Here is a 23,819-nt window from a genome sequence, read left to right on the forward strand (position 1 = left end):
ATAAAACCCTATACAAGGCTCTGCATTTTTTGCAGTACTGATATGAACAATTCACACAGTACTTTCGCTTTTATTTAGGAGATCTCTTATTCAAGTCCCCAGCTGAATTTACTCAGTAGGATAAGGACAAATAGACCACAAAGAGATTGATAAGAACGGAAAGGCGAGGATTTTACACAATGCAGGATTCACTGCAAAAATTATTAGGAAGTCATGACTGTACCAAGGCAGATTAGACAATCTTTCTTCATCTCAGCCTCTCTTTGTGTGTTAGAGATGCTTCACCTTTATGGAGTGTTTTAAAAATAGAAGTCAGTTGTGTACTGCTTGTACACTATCTTCGGTAGTAAATATTGCTGAACTACTGAGAAATGAAAGCACTAAAAAACCGTAAGACCAAACTTAGTAAAAACAACAAGTTACATAAAAAAAGAAAAACTTCAGCTCACTGTGTTCTTCTTTATTAAAGTATGTCATGTATTTTATCTTTGCAAGAGTTTGATGAGTTTTTGCAAGTAAAATTCTGTTTCCTCTATACTTGCTAATAGTCATGAGAATCTGTAGTTTGCACCTTCCCATTAAAAATGTATTGTATTTTTTGAAATTTTTCACCCCGCCTTTTATCCAGATCATGTCTTTGAAAGGAGGAAGTAGATAATAAATGGAATAATTCATGATTTCCCATTAAATATGAAACTTTCTTTTGCAGAGTTTAGAAAATGAAGTTCTACATAATGTACAGAAGTTGATTAGAACTTTTTTTAACCTTTTCAAGAAAAATCTTGCACATTACACAAATGCACAGAGAAGTTTCTTTAGGAAAGGCAAACCATTCACTTCCTACACAGCTCTGTTCCTCAGATCACTGCCTAATTACACTAAATAATATGCTTATCAGGCCCAAAATTCAGAGAAATCATTCATTTGACCAAAAAGAATGTGTGCCTCTAAGTTCTAAAATCTCTTTTTGAAAGTTGTTTAATAAACATTGAATCCTGGTCATGGCAAGCGAGATTGTTAGGAATTATTCAGACTGAAAAAAATACATATTTAAATAATATTGTGAAAGGAATTTAAAATTTATCATCTAGCTCACTAAGTGACTTGTGCCATCTCCCTTTCCACAACCAGCAGGGAGTTTGGGACAGAGTGCCTTAATTTAAAATTTCTTTTGCCATGAAAGGATAAATTTCTTTGGTTCTGATTTACCCTCTTCCATAGTTTTTAGTATCTAAAAGTGAAGAAATACCCTCATAAAATGTAAATGAGTTTACACAACATTCCACCAGTTTTCAACCAGAGTAATGAGAACAGAGGGCCATAAGGTGCTTACAGGTCCTGTCCAAAGACTGACATCAGGAAGAACAGCAAATTCTGGCTAGGACTGAACATAAAAGGGAAAGAAGTTTAAGTCTTTCTCTGTTTGCTGCTATCTCCTTGAGCTTGCCTCCCTCCCTCTGTTTCCACAGCGTTGTACACAGAAGAAATGGAAGTAGTTCACAGCAGTGCAGCACCGGAACCAAATACTGTCTAATCAAGGGCTGAAATACAAGGGAAAAGCAGAATCTGCTCCTACACTCTGTCTGCATCTCAAATTGCCTTTTGCAAGCTTGCTAGTAATAGCACATGCACCTTGTGCTTCCTTGCCTAACCCCACACCAACAAGAAATCTTCCTCACCTTTTTTCTGGTAGTGCTTCTCTTCCTTGAAAGCCTCACTTACGAACAGAGGAATGGTCAATTACCCTACAACATAAAACTCCCATGCCTAGACCAAGCCCCTTCAAACTGGGAAGCTCCAGTAAAAATTCCAGGTAATGAAAAAGAGAACATGGCAATATGATGTCAATGAAAAAAAGGTCCCCATCTATTTTTTGAGTAACCTAAGAAGTCACCTTATTAATTTATGTGGTAGAGGCGACAGCTACTAAAAGTATGGGTTAATCAAATCCCCAATCAGCTATTTCTGTTCAGCTTCCTTAAAGCACTCGTCCTTCAATGCATAGAATATAGACAGATAAAGAAGCAAATAAATAAAAAACTGAGTGCTGAAACAACTCTCATGATTTAAATAAATTACAAACAAAGGACAAGGTCAGAAAATCCCAGTCTAAAACTAAGGCTTACTAGTCCATCATGGCTATGATGAAAATACAGAACAAACCTTCATAGTAGGTCTCCCCTCCATCAGCCCACAAATCCCATTTTCCTCCCTCAGTGAACTCTCCACATCATCCTGGCCTCTAGTCAGGTGAGGAAGTTTCTCCCTCTTTAGTCCTGGAGGACAGATAGGGCTGAGTATTCAGAGATCTCTGCTAGAAGATGTATGGATGTAGGAAACAATTTATTTCCACAAACTCCTCTAACACTTAATCCCTCACAAATTTTCCCACTTCTTTCTTCCTTAACTCTACTTAGCTGATGTTGACACTGAAAAGAGCAGAAACTTGGGGAGGGTAGTAAATAATTTGTCTCTGCCTGAAGAATGGAAAAATAATTTTTTTTCAGATACCACCAACAGAAGTTTTAAAATGGATGCCAGGTCACTTATATTCTGCAGTTGACAGCTTCCTGTAAAAATGTTGCCTCAGGATTGTCTCTAAGACCTCTACTTCATCCTTTTTACAGCTTTCAAAATTCCATAGTTCTGCAGCATGGGATTGAGTGGTAAATTATGTGTCTACATCTGAGCTCATCACCCTATGATCTCTCTATAAGCAATGGAGAGAAACAGGTGCTTCGAAAGTCTAATTCACCTTATTCTAAAGCACTTGTCTGGATCCTGAAAGATGGGGCTCAACTAATCACAAGGCTGGGGTTATTAACCCAGATCAGTCAAACTTGGGTCAAAGTCCCTCTGCTCTTTTTGCAGGGAATTTACAGAAGTTATGCTTCACTATATTCATCACTTCTCACTGCTAGAGCAGAAATTTTATGTTCCATTTTGCAGCCAACAATCTGAAAAATAGTTTAATGATCCACCTTCACCATACTGGCAGAGACGGCCGCTAACTGCTCTGGAGGACACAGAACACCTGAGAATTGAAGCCTTTGCCTTTTCCTGTTTCAGGTAATCCTAAAGTGGGCCAGCCATTGGAGAATTCTAAGCAGAACAGCCCACTGTATCTCAAAAACATCTGACAGAATGCGTGTATGAGAATGCTGTCTCCCGCCTGAAAAAATTCATCCCACAGCCTGTCTTTGCTGACACAGATTTATCAAGCAAGCTTTCCATAACACACTGATCCTCCACTCATGAGACACAAAACACAAATAAAAATTTTCTGCATACCTAAGTAAGCCTTCACCATCTCTGTATAATAATTTGGATTTCTTTTGACCACCAGAGCCTTGAGGACTGTAGAACTCCATCATCCAACTCAAATGCATTTAAAATACCTGTAGTAACATCACTAATGTAATTATTTTTTTAGTTGCAGCTAAGCAAAGCTATTCCTCTAATCAAATACATTTCAAAGTTTCTCTTTCTAGTCTTCAACTCTTTTTTGATGACGTGCTGCTCTTTTGACAATTTTCATTTGTATGAAGAGGAGAGAACTGTTACTTGATCTTTCTGGCCCTGACAAAAAGGTCAGGAAACAAGAATGACAATATCAAATTCTGGACCATTTTAGGCTCTAAACTAATCTGAAGATTCAATCCTGAAATCTTAATGAAAAATGCTTCACAGTTCATCATGAACTTCTTGACTCTTGGTTCAGTTATATGAACTATTTTTAATTTTTACTGCAATTTGATTTTGAGCTGGTAATGACTTGGTGAGTCAGGACTAAGAACAGAAGGTATCAAGGAAAGCACACTGAAGGCCACAGGAGTCAGCCAACCTCTGCATACAAAAGCCTGCTTCTGTGGCAAGAAAGCATTCACATTCTGCATTAACGACCTTTTACTTTTTTTTCCATTTCCAGATCCTTGCATCACATTTACTTCTTATTTCAATTTAAAGTCTTTGAGAAGGAATGAAAACAAAATCAATGAAAAAAACCAAAGCAATATCCTGTTTTAATATAATTAAAGTACTATCTTCCTAAGCACTATTTTTCTCCCTTGTCTATCATATCAGCCTGGGACAAAAAATTATTACAAAGAAAAAGAACGAAAAACATCTCTTCATTTTTCCACAGGAAGAAAAAGAGATTATATAATGAAGACACTTAATGGAATTCTTCTCTTTTGCTGAAGTTTGGAACACAGGACAATATTTTTACAATACAATAATAACTACAACCTTTTTCCTTCAATAGTTCATCTCATATTGTGATGGATAGGATTTTAGGGGAAAATTTTAGAGAATATCCCTTTTTTCCATAAATGTGATACTACCTATACACTCCTTTATTTAGAAGATAATAAATTTGTTGTTTGCCTAATGCAAACTTTAAAAAAAAAGGGTGTTTAACATTAAGCAGAAATGTAGCTACAAGAATTTGTCTTGGTGCAATAATCACTGGCATATAAAGTTAAGCTCAATATTAAACAAAATTACAGATCTTTATGTCAGAGGAAAGAAATTCAGTCCTTTTATAAAGAAGTGTAATAAGCTGCTTCTGGAATGGAAGCAATATTGAAAAACTAGACAGCATATTACAAGCCCTCTCTCATATTTTTAAAATAATAATACCATTGCCTGCTGAGATATACCAAGCATTCACTGATTTCAGTAAGAGCATTTATAGATATGGCATTGCCTTACTTAATAAATTTATTTTAGATTACATTTGATGCATTTAGTTTTTCCTAACTAGATTAGCATAATACTAATACAGCTGTGTAGTTAGCTTGCTACATTTTGTTTGCTCTCAAATGATTTTATCAAGGTTATGGAAGAGCATTAGTAAATTATACATAGAGAGAGAAATTTCGTAACTGCTGATTTATTATCAAAAGCTAAAATTCTAAGAGAATTAAATGCACAGAACATGAATGTAACCTTTTAAAGTAGGTACTTTAAAAACCTCCACAGAAATAAACCAAAATGCATATGATATTTCAGTTTAATCTTCTAAGAGGTGTTGGTAACTTTGGAAAAACAGCCTCTTACAAAACTGTAAGGGAACTCCACTTAGCATAGGTACTGCAGAACAGATGATAAAATTCTTACTTCATTGTGGATGTCCTCACTGGTTTCCTTTGCCACAATGTTCAGACTCAGGGTTTGGATATAAAAACATCACTTAGGAGGATTTTTTGCATTGTTTTTTTGTTTGTAAAATTCACTTTGAAGCCCCAAGGCTTTCCTAAAATAGCAGTCACCTCCTGAGTAATCACCTCAGGGAAAACACTTGTGTCCCTGGCATGGTGTGGAAATCCACTGGGGCTGAGGGCTGAAACAGCTCCCTGGGAAGGCACCTCAGCCTGTGGCAATTGTTGGAGTGCAATGAGCAGAGCAGCCAGTTCCCCAGCTGGTGTGGAACCGGGGGGCACTAAGGGAAGGTGCTCACTTCTGTGCTTGCTCCCTGAGCTCTGATACCTGCAGTAATTTTCTAGATTTCAACGTGAAAGTTTTAAGGGAAGCTTTGCAGGCACATTCTTAGGCTAGGAAGGAAAAAAGAAGCATATTTTGCAAGAAACTAGCTGGTGGAATTCCTGTCTGACTGATAGAATGTTTTTATGCTGCAAGGGTGATCTTGCAATATTCATTGTTAAGGTGCCTAGAGCCCTTGTATATGCATCCTTTTATTATTTAAATATTGAAATAAATAAATCAGCTCACTTAAGCAACCAGCAATCCAGTTTGTTAGAATTCTTTCATTAATTTTGATGGTGCTGAACCCCAGATCTGTTAAAATACTCCAGAAGAATAAGTTAGTCATAGTCTCTTGTAACTTCTGAATGTAAATACCTCAGCTGTAAGAAATCAAAACTTATCTAGATTTCTTTCATTCACTGGGTTTTTAAATAACTAATGGGGTATTAAATGCTTCACCACAGAAGTCAGCACTTGGGCTTGGCTAAATAGTAATTCAAAATTACAAGAACGTGTATGTCAGTATACTCAGCTCCCACCCCAAAGGAGATATTTCACAAAGGCTCAGAAAAAAAAGAGAAGGGAAAAGAAAAAAACAGCAGCACAATATAATTACTGACACAATCTTAACAATAATGTTACAAATCTGATCTAATTGATAAATATACAAATTAGTAAAACCAAGGAGATAAATGCTTTGATATATTTAACATCAGGAGAAATGAAACATCATTATTTAATATCAACTTCAATTTTTAAATGCCAAGTTCCACTAAAAAGGGTAGGGCCTAGGGAACTTTAAATTTAAATTACTCTGATGACTAGAAACAAAAGAAACAAACTTATGGATGTTAAAATGCCTCGAAAAAGCCAACTTACGCTGCGGCTTCTTGTGTTGACACCCCTTTGATATTCTTCGCCAAATAATCATCTATGGCATCTTTGTCTTTGATCAAATGAATCCTAAATTTAAATGAAAAAAATTAAAAGAAACACTGTAAGGTGCTAACATAGACTTCTGCAGCATGTATAATATATTATCATTGCCAAGTTGAGCTAAACACTGAAATATTGACAAAGTAATATATCAGACATTCTATAAGCACATACAAGTATCTTTTTAATTTTTTGGTCTGTAGTTAGTTCAAATCTTCATTTCTGAAAGAAAACAGAGGTGATACAAGCTTTCAGGGGATCTGGTTATCTGATATTTCTGTCTAAACTAAAAGAAATTGTGTATTAGCTAAATCAGTAATAATTGATTAAGCTATCCATATTTAAACTGTTTCCTAAATCAGAACTGTTACATTTTTATATTATGAGTATGGACCAGAGTGGTACAATATATTTCATATTTAGCTTCTCCAAAATTAAAAACAAAAGCAAATCAAGAAAAGAATTTCCAAATCCAACTCAAAATGTTTTCCTTGGTGCAATGCAATCTTTTAATGCTGCTCCTGGCTTTCCACAGTTTGAGTAGCATAGTGCAAAAGGGGCTCCACTGAGGGGATAATTTGAAGGTCATCAAAATAAAGAGCAAATTTCAGGATGCATGGATATAGGTTTAAAATGTGAACTGTGGACCATTTCCCCTTTCACTTCAGCCACCAGATCTTTGCATCTCCCCTCTGATACACACGAGATGCCTGGAAAGGGTAATATGCACTCACTGGCCATAAGGTGTATATAAATAGCATCTGATATCCCAACTGTAGAGGATGTTATCTTTATAAAAGATAAAATTATTTTTATCCTTCTGAGAAAGAGCACAAAGATTGTCTGGTTAATCACTCAAAGATAAAAGAAATTCAGCATTAGTGTTCCACATAAATCCATTACTTTGCTCTTTCTCTGTCTGTATTACACTGCTGTCTTTCATTATAGTGATGAGAGTAAACTCTTTTCATAATGTTAGTTATTATAAGCGTCACACTCCTTATTGCTCTGAGAATACTGAAGACACTTCACAAAGTTCATTTAAATGAAAACAAAATAGCTAAGCATAGCAGAGATATTTTGACATATCTGTATTTAAAACAATGTAACAGTGAAAACTTCCCTCACAAATAGTGCCTTTAAATTTGTTCCAGAATTTGCTGCTGCTGAGTGGCACCAGCAGAGGCTTGTGCTTCGAGGCTGCACTTAACACAATCCACAGGAGTTGCTGCTGATGTACACCTTAATGATGCTGCTGTGAAAATTCACTTTTAATCAATACCAAAATGTTTTCAATATCAAAACTTTCAGAGTAATAAAAATTTCGGAAGATCTTTGGAAGAAGAGAAAGTCAAAACCCCCAAACAGAAACAGTGAACTACAGCAGGCAAATTCCTATCAGCCTACTGCAATTCAATCCACATTGCAGTTAAAAAGCATCTCAAAATGAAACAAAGGAAAGCCCAATGTCTTAACAAAGGTACCTTAATAAATAAATATCAAAAAATCAGAGAGAAAGCCCTTAGAATCATATACCATTTAAAATGCCACCTGCCTTATAGCCAAAGTATGAATTTCTGACTTCTGACTGGCAACACCCTCAAACTTAAAGAAAACTACTGCAAGGGAAAAAAAACCCCATAAGCAAAACCTTGCAAACTAATTGCTGTATTACAGAAGTTGTGTAATAACCTGTATTGGACTGATGCAACTACAAACATGGTCATCCATCATAAAGAGCTGAGCTTACTAAAAATAACAGATACTTACTAAAAATACAAATACATAAACACACTCAGGCTGTTATCATGGATGATGCTAGTGTAGCAATAACACAGAAAACATGGGTAGGTGATACTTAGTTAAAAATACTAGGAAATTCCATCAGCTCAAGAAAATCATTATGGCTTCCTATATGCAATGAAAACTAAAAACATTAAAATTAATTAATTAATTAATCAATGTGAAGAAAAGAGATTGTGACTTGGAATGGACATTGTTTCTTTTTACAGAATTGAGATGAGGATGGCATTTGCTAAAAGACACCATTTCTTTTCTTCCAGAGGTTGTCACTTGTCCTTTTCAAGCTACTTTATCCTTATTTCTCTGGTGTTTCATAATGACTCACAGTACCTCTAAGTGTACAAAAAGAGTCTGCTTCACCTGTAAGCTGGCTCCTATTTAATTTTAAATCACTCAGCTGTTAACAAGAAATCCTTTTTAATCCAATGGAAATCTTTTTTTTTTCTCTTTTAATTTTGGAACTTTCCTAAGAGAGAATTTCCTTGCCTATGATTTTTGTAGCTTTAAATATTGCAAAAGAGCAAACATGATTTGTCACCATGGCACAGCTGATTGAAGCTGTTCACAGCAGAAATGATGCTTTGAAAGAGAAGTGGTACCTACCTTGCAGACTCTAATGGGGGGCAAAGAGGCTGCTCTATGAACTTGGGATGTTCCCCTGGGCTTTGGAGGACTGCTTGAGGCAACACCTTCATTTGCACTAAAACAAACAAACAAAACCAACATTATTTGAAACAACCCCTTCACAACAATGTGGTTTATTTTCCTTCTTGTGCTGCTTCCCAGGCCACTCTCTGGTATTTCCAGTGAATTAAAACCCAACTCCAGTTCCACACAAATCTCAGCATTACTTCTGTAGGACACAGCACAAAGGACTGGTCATTATTTAACTTTCCAGGGATTTCTCTCTTTCACTGAGGTGCTCTTGATTTCCATAGGGATAGCTGATTCAGGAACCAATACCTGCATGGGATTCCCCTGAGCTATCTCATTACTTCCTATCTAGGTCCAAGTAGTGATAATATTTTAACTTAATACACAACATGGACAGATGATGGAATATACAGGGTGCAAAGCAACAACAGGCACTGTGTTAATGTTCAAAATCCTACATAATCATACTAGAAAAAAAGCTTTTGAAGGAAAAAAAGGTAAGTAATGCTATACTTACAACACAGGTTTTACTTACAACAAAAGCCAAAAGCCTCACAGTTATTTAGAATCGTCTGGCTTGTCATCTTGAAGTACATAAATGCTAATAGGACTTTTTTGTCATATAGAGCTACTGTGTTTTTTCCCCAAGTATTCAGTCTACACTTCCTACCATTAAAGTTTCAGCTGCCAGTTCCTTCATTTTGCATGTCTGTGATCTGAGGACGTTAGCAGCAGGAGCACCCTTACTTTTAAATTTGGTTTAATGTAGGTATTGCATGCCCTGCTGGTAGGCCTGAAGGCATAAACTTTTAATAGGGATGGAAAAACAGAATATAATAAGAGGGGGAAAAAGAATTTAACTATTTGCTACATTTAGTGAAAGGAAATTTATTTTTTGGGAAATAGGTTTTAGATACGAATCAATTTGTTACTGAATGATCAGCATCAGATTAGCAGATATTTTATATATTAGCCTTTCTGGGATCAAAAGCCAGTTCACTGATGCAGTATTTTGCTGTGGTTATATTGACGTAATTTTTTAAAATTGTGTTACTGAGAACTGAATAATAAAGAGAACTATAATTTGAAAGGATGACAGGATAGGATATTTCTTCTAAGTCATTCTTTTGGGGCCTTGTACCAATGATAATATTTTCTACAGAAAGAAAATAGGTATTATTTATAGATAAACTGGTCTGCAATTAGAGGCAGCAAAATTTAACAGAAATGTGTCCTAGAAAAGAAAAAAAATCAATAGAACAAAAAACATATGGGTAATTCATCATTATAAAAGATTACACTTCTCACAGAGAATGACAGGTTTGTATACAAAAACTATATAGAAAGGAAAACCCCTTTTTAGGAAGATGCTATTCAGTGAGAAAGAGTAATTGGACTTTGAAACAACAATATTGAAGCCCAGAGAAGATGCAAATCTTTGTACAAGCTTTGTTGTGAGGTATTAGGTGGGAAAATGAACACAGCCATGCCCTAGTGGAGGCTGAGGAATGGCAAGCCAGAGGGGCTGACTGCAGCTATGGGGCAGAAACGGGGGGGAAGCAGCTGCAAGGAGACCCCCACAGAGCCACTCCAGCCATGGAAAGCTATTGATAGGGAGCTCTCATTTGGGGACTGCCACAAAGCACCTGGCTGGAGCACACAACGAGTCCTTGCTGGCTCACACACTCCATGTTCCCAACTCACAGAAAAGAGGCTATCAGGCACACAGGTCACACATGAGGCACACATGCAGACATTTTTCTTAGCATGTTTCTGCCTCACAAGGACTAAAATACTGCCCTGGCTCCAATTTTAAACTCAAAGCTTGGGAGAGGAAAAAAACCCCAAGCTGCTTCATAATAATGCCAACTGAACTTTTACTTTAGATGTGGGAGATGACTTTCAGAGTGAAATAGAGGGTGTATTTCTCCTTTTCTCTCATTTCCAAGGTAACTAATTCTTACAGGTAAATTACATGACAGAAGGCACCACATCCTTCTGAAATTCATGTTATTTCAGTCGTGTAAATTTCATTGCTGGTCATTTAAAGATCACTTTACATCTTGCTCCTTTATGATAAAGTCCAAGCCATGTCTCATTTACTTCCTCAAACACCCAGAGAATTCAGTGAAACATGAGGTGGTGCAGTTTGTTTCTAAGAAGTGCTTCACTTAATCCCGCAATGAAGGGAATCTCCCCATGGATGTAATTGACCCAAGGTGCACTGAAGCTGAAGGTAAAACACCCGCTGAGAGCAATGGTGCTTTTCCCAGCACCTTTTGGGAAACCCCTTTGCTCTTCCTACACATTTTCTGAGGTATTAACTGGAGGCTGAGGATTTCCCTCCCGGGAAGGAGGAGAGGAAGCAGGCATGGATACACCACGCCTTTGTGGGCATATCTGCAGCTACTTGGCACCTCGTAAGATAAAGGGACATCAGAAAGTGACAGGACAGACTTACTGGCACGCAGCTTTACTACACTGAAAGTAATAGTGTAAATTGATTAAAAAAAAAATAAAAACAAGCAATACATTTTTGAAATCTACAGCCAGCGCGATAGATGCTATTTGTTCCAAGTGACCTGGACGCGGTCACGGCCTCTGCCCGACCCGTATCCTCAACGCCCTCCGTCCCTGCGGCGCTGGGAATTCAGCCGCCATCCGCCGCTGCCTGGCTGTCACCAACCACTGCCCAGGGACACCCCAGCGTGTGCCTTCACCTGTCCCGCTACACACCCCGGCCCTTGGCTCCGGTACCGATAAAATGTACCCCATGGCCGGAGCTCCCCGGTGCACAGACCTGGGCTCATGGTGCGGCCGCCGGACGAGCTCTCTCCGCCGGCCCGGCCCTTCACGGGACGCCGCGGCCTCGCCATGGCGACGGGGCCGGGCGGCGCTGAGGGCCGGGCTCCCGGAGCTCTCACGGACCATAACGCCCCTTCCCGGGGGCTCGGGAGGCGCTGAAGCCGGGTTAGACCCTGGGAAGCGCTGGGGCAGTGAGGAGTCGGCTCGGCCCGGGGAGTTGGTGCGCTTCCCAGGAGCTCAGGTGGGCTGCCAACGAGCTGCCTCAAACGGGAGCGACCCTGAAAGCTGAGCGAGTTTCGGAAGCTGGCAAGCAAAGAGCCAGGATCGTGCGGACACCTGAGGAAGTGTGGGCAGGCCCTTAGATGCTAAAGGGTCACCTGCAGCGAGCAGGTTTTCTTCTTTCACAGAATGGTTAGGGTTGGAAGGGACCACAGTGGATCATTCATCTGGTCCGACCTCCCTGCTTAAGCAGGGCTGTCCCAGGGCAGCTGGATTGTGCCCAGATGGTCCATGAATATCTCAGTGAGGGAGGCCACGATCTCTCTGGACTATCAGTTCCAGTGTGTGGTCACTGCACAGTACAGAAGTTCTTCCTCATATTCAGGTGGAACTTCCTGTGCATCAGTTTCTGCTGTTGCCTCTTGTCCAATTGCTCATCAGAGCATCAAGCAGAGCCTGGTCCATCCTCTTGGCATCCCTCCCACAGATACTGACAGTCCTTCACGAGGTTTCCCCCCAGTCAGCTCAACTCAGGCTCAGCTCCCTCAGCCTTTACCTGTAAGATCAATGCTCCAGTCCCTGAATCATCTCTGTTGCCCTCCATCCTTTCAGGACCTCTGAACCCTCCTGAAGTCCTTCAGGACTTCTCAGTAAGGGAAAGAGCAAGTAGAAAAAAACATTAGACTGAATCTCTGAGTATGTGACAACATGAAGGCATTTGGTTCGTGGAAAATGTCCTCACTCTGAGGACATTTGATGAGGGTTTGCTGCTTAATTTAAATTTAATGTTAAAGATACACGTACTGTCACAAAGGAGCTGTCGTAAGGGACTGGCCTGCTTGGCTGTCTAGGGGCTGGCCAGAAATGGAAATATTGAAGAGGAATCAATGAGCTTTTGCTAAGTGCAAATGAAAATGGTAAGAGAAACCCAATTGGGATGTTACAGAATATAAAGAGCAGAGATTTTTCAGTGACTTCTCTTTTCGTTGGAAACTTGACACTGGCAGGAGATAATTTTTTTTAGTACAGATTTGACCTAGTTTTTATTGCTACAACTGTTTGGAAAACAGGAATGTCAGAATCAATTGCTATAATCTATTTTGGAAGGATCAAGTGGACAGAAAGCACTTTAAAAATGTCATTACCTGTTTCTGAGTTGATGGCAATCGAAAACAAAGGATCTTGCATGTTTATGGGTCAATGTTCTAGTGGATAAGTCAGAAGCTGACAGTGTACTTAGCTGATATCAAATCACACTAGAGAACAGCCTGACCCATGCCTTACCCACCTACAACACATAGGAAAAGCACTGCTGGACTCAGTGAATTTCAGGCTGAGTGACGTGTGCTGAAGGTCTCATGCTGCCAGTGTTAAAATGTACTTGGAATTTCAAAATATTTAAAATGTCAATTTCCTAACTCAAAAAATGTTGCATCCAACACAGAGGAATTTTATATTAGACCTCATGTTGTCAGATGAAAAGGAATTGATCACAGAACTAAAAATTAGCCATAGCTTAGGTATAACTGATAATGATTTGATCACATTTGATATGTGCAAACAGAATTAAGTCCAAGCCAATAATACATATACTTAATCCTTTGGAAGTGCTAATTTTATAAAGGTGAATATTATTATAAGGTAAGCCTGTTGGGAGAAGAAATTTAATCTGAAGTGGGAGAATAATAATTGGAAGTGGTTTAAGGGTGGTAGTGCAGATACCCACTCAGCTAGAATGCCACAATTAAGGAATAGGTTTGCTGAAAAGCCAGGGTAGTTTACAAGGCAAACATCTGCAAAACTGGAGGAAGAATGTGGTGTCATTCATGTACACTGAAAGGTAGGAATTGTAGAAAATTCCTGTGGCAAGTAAAAGGTTATGAGGGAAATATACATATGGTCAACTGAGTTAAAATGAGGAAATTGGAGGGGTTTTGCAAGTATAGAATACAGAAAATTATCTGAATAGCAAGAAGACCCTATTAAGATGAGAGCTTAAGCCTTAATCAGTGAAAACTTCAAATGTTAAAGATACACATACTTGTTCTGTCCTTTGGGAAGATGGCAGCTGACGTAAATATGTTGTAGAGTTGTTTTCTATTCAAAGATGAGGGAGAATGGTTCAGTTACTGAAGGAAAAAGTTTTGGAATGAACATGTCTATCAATGTTCATATTCAGAAGTTCTTGAAACACTAAGACTTTTTAAAGGAAGATGAAGCTAGTATTGTTCTAATAGCTTAAAAGAATAAATGGCATAATAATAGCTTACCAGTGTGACATTGATCAGGCAAAATACAGAATAGACAGTATTGTTAACTCAGTTAACAAATAATTTAAAAGAAAAAAGACATTTCCAATTACTCTGGGCTCCTGCTAAAAAAATCTTTATATCCTGGCAGAAAAATAGAGCCTGGCAATCCGACTTTGCTGTCTTAATGAGGCTGCAGGTTTTGCTTATTGATGTAATTTAATTCGATTTCAGGAAAGCATTTGACTTGTTATCATTTGGCTTTTTGGATTAAACACTTCAACAACACAATTATTTGTATCGTGTACATAAGCTTACAAAGAAAACTTGTAAAAACAGAAAAGATAAACCAGAAGATTTAAAATTACTCTTAATATTCTGGAACGATATCTGGAGTACTTCACAAGCAGACATTTACGCCACAGCTACATCTCCTGTGTTAAACATATATAATTCATTTTACTTGGAAGCAAAGTTAGAATATTTTTATGGAGATGTGTTCAAAGGATCCTGCATGCCAAACAATATGCAAGTTAGAGAGAACACTCTTTAGCAGAGAATCAAAGGCAGTCTACATCTCTATAGTAATACGAAGAGGCAGTAGCCTTTCTGTGGTTAAGGACGAAACCAACTCCTATTACAATGCTGTGTTCTAGCACCAATTTAATTTGCCTAGAAATGTTTGGCCTGCAAGTCCTAAAGAGAAAGGATGTCAGTCCATAGAAAAAAAATTCAGTCGCCAGCACATTTTGTTCCTATCATTAGAGTGGGTTTTCTCCCAGTTCTGTAAGTAATGATAATTTCCAAGGAACGACAATATTTTATAGCAGATGCTCTTTGCAAAAACTGTGTGAAGAATTAATTTGTTTGACAAAAAATTGATTTCAGACATTGGCATATTCAAAAATGTAACCTAGCGAGGTAAAAAGTGCAATGTATGGATCACTATGAGTAGCTGCTACCCTTAGGAAATATGTTTGTGCACCTGTAATGGTTACATGGAAAACAAATTGCTGTGCTTAAATGTGGCAATGTCCAAGACTTACCAGAACATATCTGGATACTACTGAATACTTGAATACTGCTGATTAAAAAAAAGTGGTTTGATTCCTGCCTATCTGTTAATCTTTGGTCCATGGTAGTTCTGATTTTCCTGTTACTTATCCACCTATCCACTACACAAAAATGCCTCAAATCTGAAATGTCCCCAGTCCTTCACTTTAGAAGGGAGGGAAGAGGGAGAGGCTTGGTGCACACTAAAATATCATGGAGAAAAGTATGGAGGGAAAAAAAAGGAGGAAAGGCCAGACTGTTAAAAATACAAAATCAGGGAACCAGAGGGGGACAACACTGAGCATGCTACCAGGTAGCAATCAGCATACATAGATTTTCTTGGCATTTTCCTGAGAGCACCTAATAAACGTAGTCATGAATGTTGGAATCGCAAATAATGCAGCTTTTCAAGAGTCACGGTCTTAAGTCTTTATATCATGCCATTGTAAGCTCTATATTCTATGTTGTCTGATATATCAAGAGTTCTATGCAAAGGTTCCATATCACCAGAGTTTCATACCTCCCCAATGTTTCTCACAGACAGCTCCTCTAAGCACTGACTGTTCCTAGTCCTTGCAGCAGCCATCTGATTCCTGATCCCACCAATCCACTCTTTTATAACACTGTTCTTATTGGCTGCAGGTGTGGCCTGTTAACATCAGGCCTGCTCCTGATCTTTAGTAATTGGTTCAGCTGCAACTCATTGGGCGATAAGATTACATTCTATATCACCTTCATTTACCCACACTGTATCCCCCTACAATTCTACATGCATTACAGAAAAAAGTGGCCCAGCATGCACTTTATATGTTACAATAAAGTGAAATTTATGCCATTGATATCTCCTCCTGGTTATCTTTACTTATTTCAAATATTTTTATAGGTCTGCATCAGATGGATTTTCACCTACTGAAACATTTTTTACAATGTCAACTGACTTGTTTGGCCTTCTTTTGAAAGCTGTCTAGAAAGATTTATATAAAAAGTTAATCAAACTACATCACTGACTCAGCTCATCAGAACAACTTTTTCATCACCATAACAATATCTTTGTGACATCTAGCTTATCATCATGAATTATGGGGGAAAGGATAAACAACCCATTAAGAAATTAAAGGCCCACAAAGGTGCAGTTTGATAAAGGATAAAAAAAACCCACGGGGTATGTATAATAAAATCTCTCTCCCCTGAAGAGTGATTGTTATCTTTCTTTCATGAGCGTCGAAGACCTGGAGCTTCTCAGTGCCTCAGGCAAGTGAGTTTGAAGGTCTCCTTCATGATTGAATAGAAAATTGTAATCAGAATTAGGTTATGGCTGTTTATCCTATAGAGCATTTAAAAAAATGTTTTATGTGTAGAACTGATATTAGTAACTGAGAGGAAAAAGCCACTGTAATCACATTTAGAAAACTCCACTGTATTTTCAGTATTCAGTCTGAAATTATCTGTTTATTCTGGTGTGTGTTGGGACAAGCTGTGCCATAAAAAACTGAGCTAAATAGTTCTAAAACATTAATTTGTATAGTCTTCATCCTGTAATAAATGGAAGCCTGGGTAAAAGAACAGTGATGTACAGATAAAGATGTCTTTACAACCCCAAGAGAAATAAGTTATTCTTAAATAAGTTTTCATTTCCTGAGACAAAATATGCAGCCAATATTCTTACTGTACAGCAATTAATTATGCCTTTCTTTATCCTAATGGAAGACAGCAGTATTTACAGCCTTTCACACTCCTCTGAGTGAATTTCATGATTCTGTACGTGGTATGGCTTGTGGCTGAATGAGAATCTAACTAAATCAAGGGAGGTGCAATCAAAATGAATGACTTAAGTGATGACAGTAGAATTATCCTGTACAGTTCTGTTCCTTGCATGATAAATTATGCTTAAATTGGTGAAAAAAATTATTTGAGATAAGAAAGACTGCCAGCAAGATATGCTCATATTCAGCTGGCAGATGAATTATTTTTTTCCCAATAAGTTGAAACTCCTAAGTTTTGCTCTTGGTCCCTGAAGATTGTTTGCTCCTAATTGCTACTAAACTCTTCTTTCATTATAATTTTCTATTTATGGTCACACCCATTAATGGCATCTCATCTAAAACACTGATACAGACAACAGCAATTATTATTGCAGGCAACATCTAAAACACTGATACAGGCAACAGATCCCTTTTTGTGATGGAGCCCAGCCCTGAGACCTGTATGCACTAGTACAGTGGAAATGATAACTAACAAATAACAACATGCTTACTACAGAAAACAGATGTCTCTTGAGGTTGGCATGTCTAAAATAGTCTTTCTAGATGACTTCTGGAGCACTGTCAGTGACAGCCAGCATTGCCTTTGGCCTGTTCTCTGTTAGCCCACGATTTATAGGATGTGCTCACATGGGAGAATACCGGTAGAGGCTCACCTACATTTAAAAGGCTTACCTATAGAGGTGTATCAGTTAAAGTAGCAGGAGTGAAAAGGCATGGAAAGGTCACATCTAGGAAAATAATTTGTTGTTCTTACATAGTCTAAGGCAGCATTTAGGTGTCTCATGCCAGAGATAGCTCACATCCTTTGGGTTCAGTAGGTCTGGTGATTAATGGATGTTTATACTCCACTGGGTAAACTCCTTTCTATCCATAAGGCTAAGAACAGTTGCTCCTTTTTTTGGTGAGTAGATGCTTAAATTGAATTTTGGAAACTTTGGGGTGAAAAGCACTTTGTATGCATACACTTCCACATCCAGTACCACTGGTACTTACCTCCAAACCTTTGTTATAAACCTGTCCATTATACTGCTAGAACTTTGCCAAAGTGTCCCTACCAAATTATTTTGTGGAAGTTTCTCATACATTAGATTGTTGTTATCAACCAGGCACAAAAGTGATACTGAAATTACAATGGAGGCCATTTTAACATTCCCTATCAGTGACATGAATATAGGCTTCATTTATTAATTGTAGCTGATTAGCCACAAGGCAAACATTTAATTAAACCTTGGGAGACAATAACATTGCACATAAATTATCCATTTAAGAGCACAAAGGTCTTTATATTTCATTAAAAATTGTTTAACCAATAACAACACATCTAAAGTTCAATCTGTATTTGCAGAGCATTTGAAGCCAGAGAATTCCCTTGTGCATTGCTGAGGTTTTTTTCAGACATTTATTTCTTGATGTGTTTTGATTTGTATTTACTTACCATTTGTTCATGCTGTTTTCCTGATTAGTCAGACTGCCACTCAAATCACGGGTTAACAATTGATTTAAAAATTCCTACCAAATTATTTACTTTTAAAATTATTTCAAAATAGTCTAAAAGATATGTTAGGTGCTCATGGGATTTAGAAAAGCAAAAATCCAAACAAATGTGATGTATTAATTGCTATGAATTGAAGGCTTCTTTTTTGAATTATTTTTGTCCAATGCAGTTATTTTCTGTTCTTCTAGCACTAGGATTTTTTTTTCCTGCAAGAATATATGCTTATTGTTTTATATGTTTTCCTGAAAACTGGCATATTATATTAAATGTATTTTTAGATTTAAGCAGAAAGATGACTGCTAAAGAAACCGTTATATTAGTCTAAAATTCAGTTTTCCACAAAAGCCCCCTACTTTTGGTGAGTTTGAGAAGATCATTATCTGTTCTGTGAAGTGACTTTAAGAACTGAGAACACCCTTGAAACATTTGTGGTCAGTCATAAGCTTTGTGGGCAGTACAATTTTATTTTTTTTCAGCACGTTTTCTACCCAGAACATTTTCTAAATATTGTAGACTGAGGCAAAGATATTTTAAAAGTAGCCAAGGGGGAAAAAAACCCCTCTGATAAAAATAAAAACAGTTTATATAATGTAGTGCACTGATTCTTATTTCATATATTTAATAGGACTTAGAGCTCAACGTCAAAGTTATAAGAGCTTGATACTAAATTCTATTTCACTATACTGTGATACTTTTTAAGGAGCACAGGGAAGCATGATGTGAGGTATACTTGATTTTCTTTCAGTGTGTTTTTATTTACATAAAATATTACAAAAGTATCATACAAATATTTGTGTCTCAGAGATTACAGATATTTTCTGGAAATAAGTCAAAGGATATTCCTATAAATGTTAATGCCAGCTCACATGCCTGCCACCTTCTTTACCTGGCTTTTATCTCTGTAGGCAATACTATAGCAGGAATCTTGCCTCTGTTTTCAAAGTGTCTTATTTATAGGAGTACAGTGAAAACAGATTCTGCTTAATTGTGAGATAAAGGCACTTCTGAAATCAGTCTGGTGAGGCATTACCAATGCTTTGCAAATAATTATTTCTTCTGCTAAGACATTGAAACCAGACAAGCTAACTTGTCTTGTAATACAACTTTTCTTTAAAAATTGCTGAACTTAAGGAAATGAGCACCACCAAGGGATATGATTAAACCTTAGAGATGAGCCCTCTAATATCCCAAGCTAGCCTCTTTCCATTCATATTTGGGAATAGGCTCTGTGACTTTCCTAAGCAGTTGGTTTTTTCTCTTTTCCCATTTGATTTTTGATTTGGAAAGAGAGGATAAAAAACCCCAAAACATCTAGAAATCAATTATCAAATAAAAGCAAGCAGACAAAATAACCACACCAAAACACAAAAGCTGAAATGCAGTAGATTTGCACAACTGCCTGTGAAGTTAAATGTAGGTTACTACATTCATCTACAAAGATATTTAGATGGCAAATGGAAAGTAGCTGCTGTGAACATAACATTCATATATAATTGAAGTACCCAAGAGTAAAGTACTGAGGCACAATAGGTGACAACTGATAAAAACAAGAGAAGAAGTATAAAACAGGATACAAAACTCTGGGGAATATAGGGAATATCTAACGCAGGCTGAAGAGTCTACAATAACTGGATCAAAATTACCAGATAATACAAAAATAATAACTGAACTGATAAAGCCAGAGAATTCAGCAAAGTGCTGCTGTTGGAATGATCCTTTACTGAAACTAGAAACATTTGCTTGATTTCCTTCACTACCACGCAAATAAGAGGAAGATTTTTAGGTGCCTGCAAGATGTCCGGAACAGAGAAGCAGGAGTTTCACAGCAAAAGCCACTGGCTTCAGTCATTCTTTAAGGATCTGCCTCAAAACAAAGTGTTCACACATGAAGGTGATATTTATTGTCCCTCAGTTTGCAGGGATGTCCAAGTGTAACCCCAGTTAATACTGGTCCAGTCTAACCCTACACTTATTTTGCTTGCTTATCTGGTCAAAGTTAAATCTTTTAGAGTATCAAGCAGAAGACAGCAGCTGGAAATGACAGATGAGGGCCATAAATCCTGAGAAAGGCATTATCACTACGCTAAGAGCAGAACTTGGATCTACATGCAGTCGCAGTAGGCTTTGACGCAAACCCCTTCGTCTTGTGGTGGCTGCAAGGCCCAAAGGGTTGAGTCACATTCTCCCCTAAATGTGAAACAGACATTTGTGTCCATTTCTCATGAATTAGGCTTTGGGAGAGCATGTTTATTGAAAACAGATGGTTGTGGCATTCTTCCACGGACAAGCTTCATGCTATTGTAATTGTAGTACACATCTGTGTAGCCTTTTTACCCCACAGCTTCCTAAGATGCAGAGAATTTAGGCATGTTGTCTATCTCTCTCTATCCTGACCATCATTTTCCACAAATTTACTGGTGCTTTGAATTTTAAATTTCTCAGCTCCGGAAAGGATGATATTAAAGGTGGCTTTTCTTGGGACTTGACCATAAACTCAAAACCTTCATAACCTGGAGTACTGAGCACAGTTCTGGTCCTGCTAACATAAGAAGGACATGGAACTGTTGGAGCAAGTCCAGAGGAAGAACAAGAAGTTGGAGGCCTGGAGCACCTCTCCTATGAAGGAAGACAAGCTGGGAAGAAAGAAAATTTGGGCTTTTCAGTCTGCAGAAGAGAAGGTTGTGTGGAGACCTTGTAGCAACTTTTCAGGCTACAGCTAGGCTACAGGGAAGCCAGAGAGGGACTCTTTGGCAGAAACTGCAGTGGTAGGAAATTGTGGAGAGCTTTTTTCAGACATGGCTTATAGAAAAAGGCCATGATCACATACAGCTGGTTAAAAAGTAAAAGGCAGCTGTAAGCAGCAAGTTCTCAGGCTTTTCCTTAAAAACAATAAATACCTTGTCCTTGGCTAAGTTATGAGAAAAACATGGTGGAAAACATGGAGTCCTTGAGAATGGTCAATAACAAGTCAACAACAGGATGAGAAAAACAAGTATTAGCCTCAACAAGAAACCACAGGTATTAGCAACAAAGGAGGGGCTGGCATGTAATCTGTAACCAATGATGAGCTCGGGTTTTGCAATATGTATGAGCTTAATTAACACTACTATAAAAGTGTGTAAACTGGATCAATAAATCTGAGATCGATGCTCATCAATCGGATGTGATCGTCTCCCTTCACTTTCATCAGGAAATTTGGAAAATTTAAGGAAATTTAGGTTAGATCTTAGGAAGAAATTCTTTACTGTGAGGGTAGTGATACACTGACACAGGTTGCCCAGAGCTGTGAATGCCCCATCTCTGGAAGTGTTCAAGGCCATGCTGGATAAGGCCTTGGCAACCTGGTCTAGTGCAAGATGTCCCAGTCCATCGCCATGACATGGAACTAGGTGATCTTTAAAGTCCATTCCAAGGCTTCATATTCTATGGCTCTATGATTCTCTAACAACCCATTACCTTTATGTTGTAACAACATCAGTTCAGCTTTGTCTTAAGTGTTGCCAGATAGATGTTCTTACAGTGTGATTAATGATAATTTCTTTGAACAATGTTCATTAAACAGTTTGAACTAAGTACATGGAACAAGCTGAACTGAAATTGTATTTTAGTAGCATGGCCCAGCTGGGAGATGAGTTATGGCAGTAGTAAAGATAATAATTTGAGTTTACTGCTAGAAAGATTGGAAACAAATGTCCATAATGAAACTCAACGTTAAATCCTCCTGAATGATACACTGTAACATCAGCATCCATCTGTCCTTGGTGTTGGATTTGTTGAGAGGAATTTCTGGTGTCCAGAACCCAGTATGGAGGATTCAGCCAAGATATTTCTGCTTTGCAGAACCAGTCTTGTCTGCCATAACAATTTACATAAAGTCGGGGTTAAGAATTTTGCATAATATAGGTTTATAAGGACCTACATTATAATCTTATAATAACCTAATTTTGTAATTTTAACAACTACCTTCTTGTCCTCCCTGTGAACTTTGCCTCTGAACTCTCCTCAAGGCCTCACAGTGAATCCTTGCCCTCTTTAACCTGAGCAGAGCTCAGGCACTGCCTTTTGGCCTCTGCACTCAGCCTTAGTGGGCACTTTCCCTGCACACTCCCTGGGAGCTGGGTCCCTGCTGTCCAGCCAGGAAAGACTTCACAAAGACAAGCTCCCCAGGAGCCATCAGGAATTTCTTTCTCTTCTCCATTGCAAATTAACTGGCAAATGTTCTCAAAGTATCATAGCAGAAACATATGGTGACTGAAGTGTATGAAATACAGGCATTGTAGAGATCCTACCTAGATTTTAACAATATAAAGAGCTGAAGAAAATGGTGTGAGAAACAGGCAGCTGCCTGGCTTGTTTCTGATGAGATGGTGAGTCTCCTTCCTTGTGCATTGTGTTTTCCTTCAAGTATTGCTGTTTCTTTCCCTCATTACAGCTAAATTTTTGTTTTTCTAGAACTCTTAGCAACATGGACCTTCTCCCTAAAAGAGCAGTCCTTTGGTTTTGCTGTCTTTATGTTACTGTATTTTTCTCAGTATTTTTATGGTGTCTTTTGAAGAGGGACATAATTCTGTGTCCATACAGATAGGGAGTAGGCAAACAGGGCAGCACATCATTCAGAAGCACTGGCAGGCATGCCCAGAAAAGCAGGTCATACAGCTTATGACACAGTCATATGCACAAGGAAGGGAAGCAAAAATTACATATTTTGTTCTTCCCAGGAAAGATTTAGTCAAGAAACATTCATCTCAGATCACTTATTTACATACATGAGGACACATGATGACACCATGTACAATGTCTAGTAAAAGTAGTGGCAAAGGTAGGATTTCAACATAAAATCTTAGATGGTTTATAAAATGAAATGAAGGAAGATCCATTAAATAATGAAATAAAATTAAAATCTCACATCTGTTCTTATACAGTCACTGATCACTTAATGGAACAATTTTGATTTAAAATTATTAAGTCTTTGCAGTTTATCTGTTTCATTTGTAAGTGAAGAAGGTCTAGTCAAATCTGCCACTCAGTCTTAAAAGATTCTGTTCATTCAAACAGTTTCTTATCCAAAAAGTTTTGTACTTATTTTAAAAGGTGAGATAATCCCTCATTATTATAATGCTAATAATTGGCAGGTTAGAAAAGCAGAGAAGCAAGTCTTCAGAAAATTTACCTTCTGTTTATATCTTCAAAGCTGCCAGCTGTATTTTCAGTAATTGACAATAATATATTGTTGAATTAATAGACATGCTATACTTTTTGATGTTTGCACAAAAGTTGAAGCAGAGGATAAATAAACCTGATAATTGTATGTATAATTTGAAAGTAAAATTGATAAGTTATTGTTAATTTTCCTGT

The 23,819-nt window shown here is 37.8% G+C and overlaps 1 protein-coding gene across 1 annotated transcript in view; it reads right to left on the minus strand.

Moving 5' to 3' along the window:
- The window catches only part of TTC29 (tetratricopeptide repeat domain 29), a 125,098-nt gene extending 113,408 nt beyond the window's left edge, over positions 1 to 11,690 (minus strand). The window contains exons 1-3 of the mRNA XM_058804312.1: positions 11,681 to 11,690; positions 8,830 to 8,926; positions 6,367 to 6,450 (exon numbers count right to left, since the gene is read on the minus strand). Coding sequence (XP_058660295.1) covers positions 6,367 to 6,450; positions 8,830 to 8,926; positions 11,681 to 11,690 — 191 coding nt within the window. The remainder of the gene's footprint in view (positions 1 to 6,366; positions 6,451 to 8,829; positions 8,927 to 11,680) is intronic.
- Between the last annotated feature and the right edge of the window lie 12,129 nt (positions 11,691 to 23,819).

Source organism: Ammospiza caudacuta, chromosome 4 (genome assembly GCF_027887145.1).
Source record: "Ammospiza caudacuta isolate bAmmCau1 chromosome 4, bAmmCau1.pri, whole genome shotgun sequence".
In the NCBI taxonomy this organism is placed as follows: domain Eukaryota; kingdom Metazoa; phylum Chordata; class Aves; order Passeriformes; family Passerellidae; genus Ammospiza; species Ammospiza caudacuta.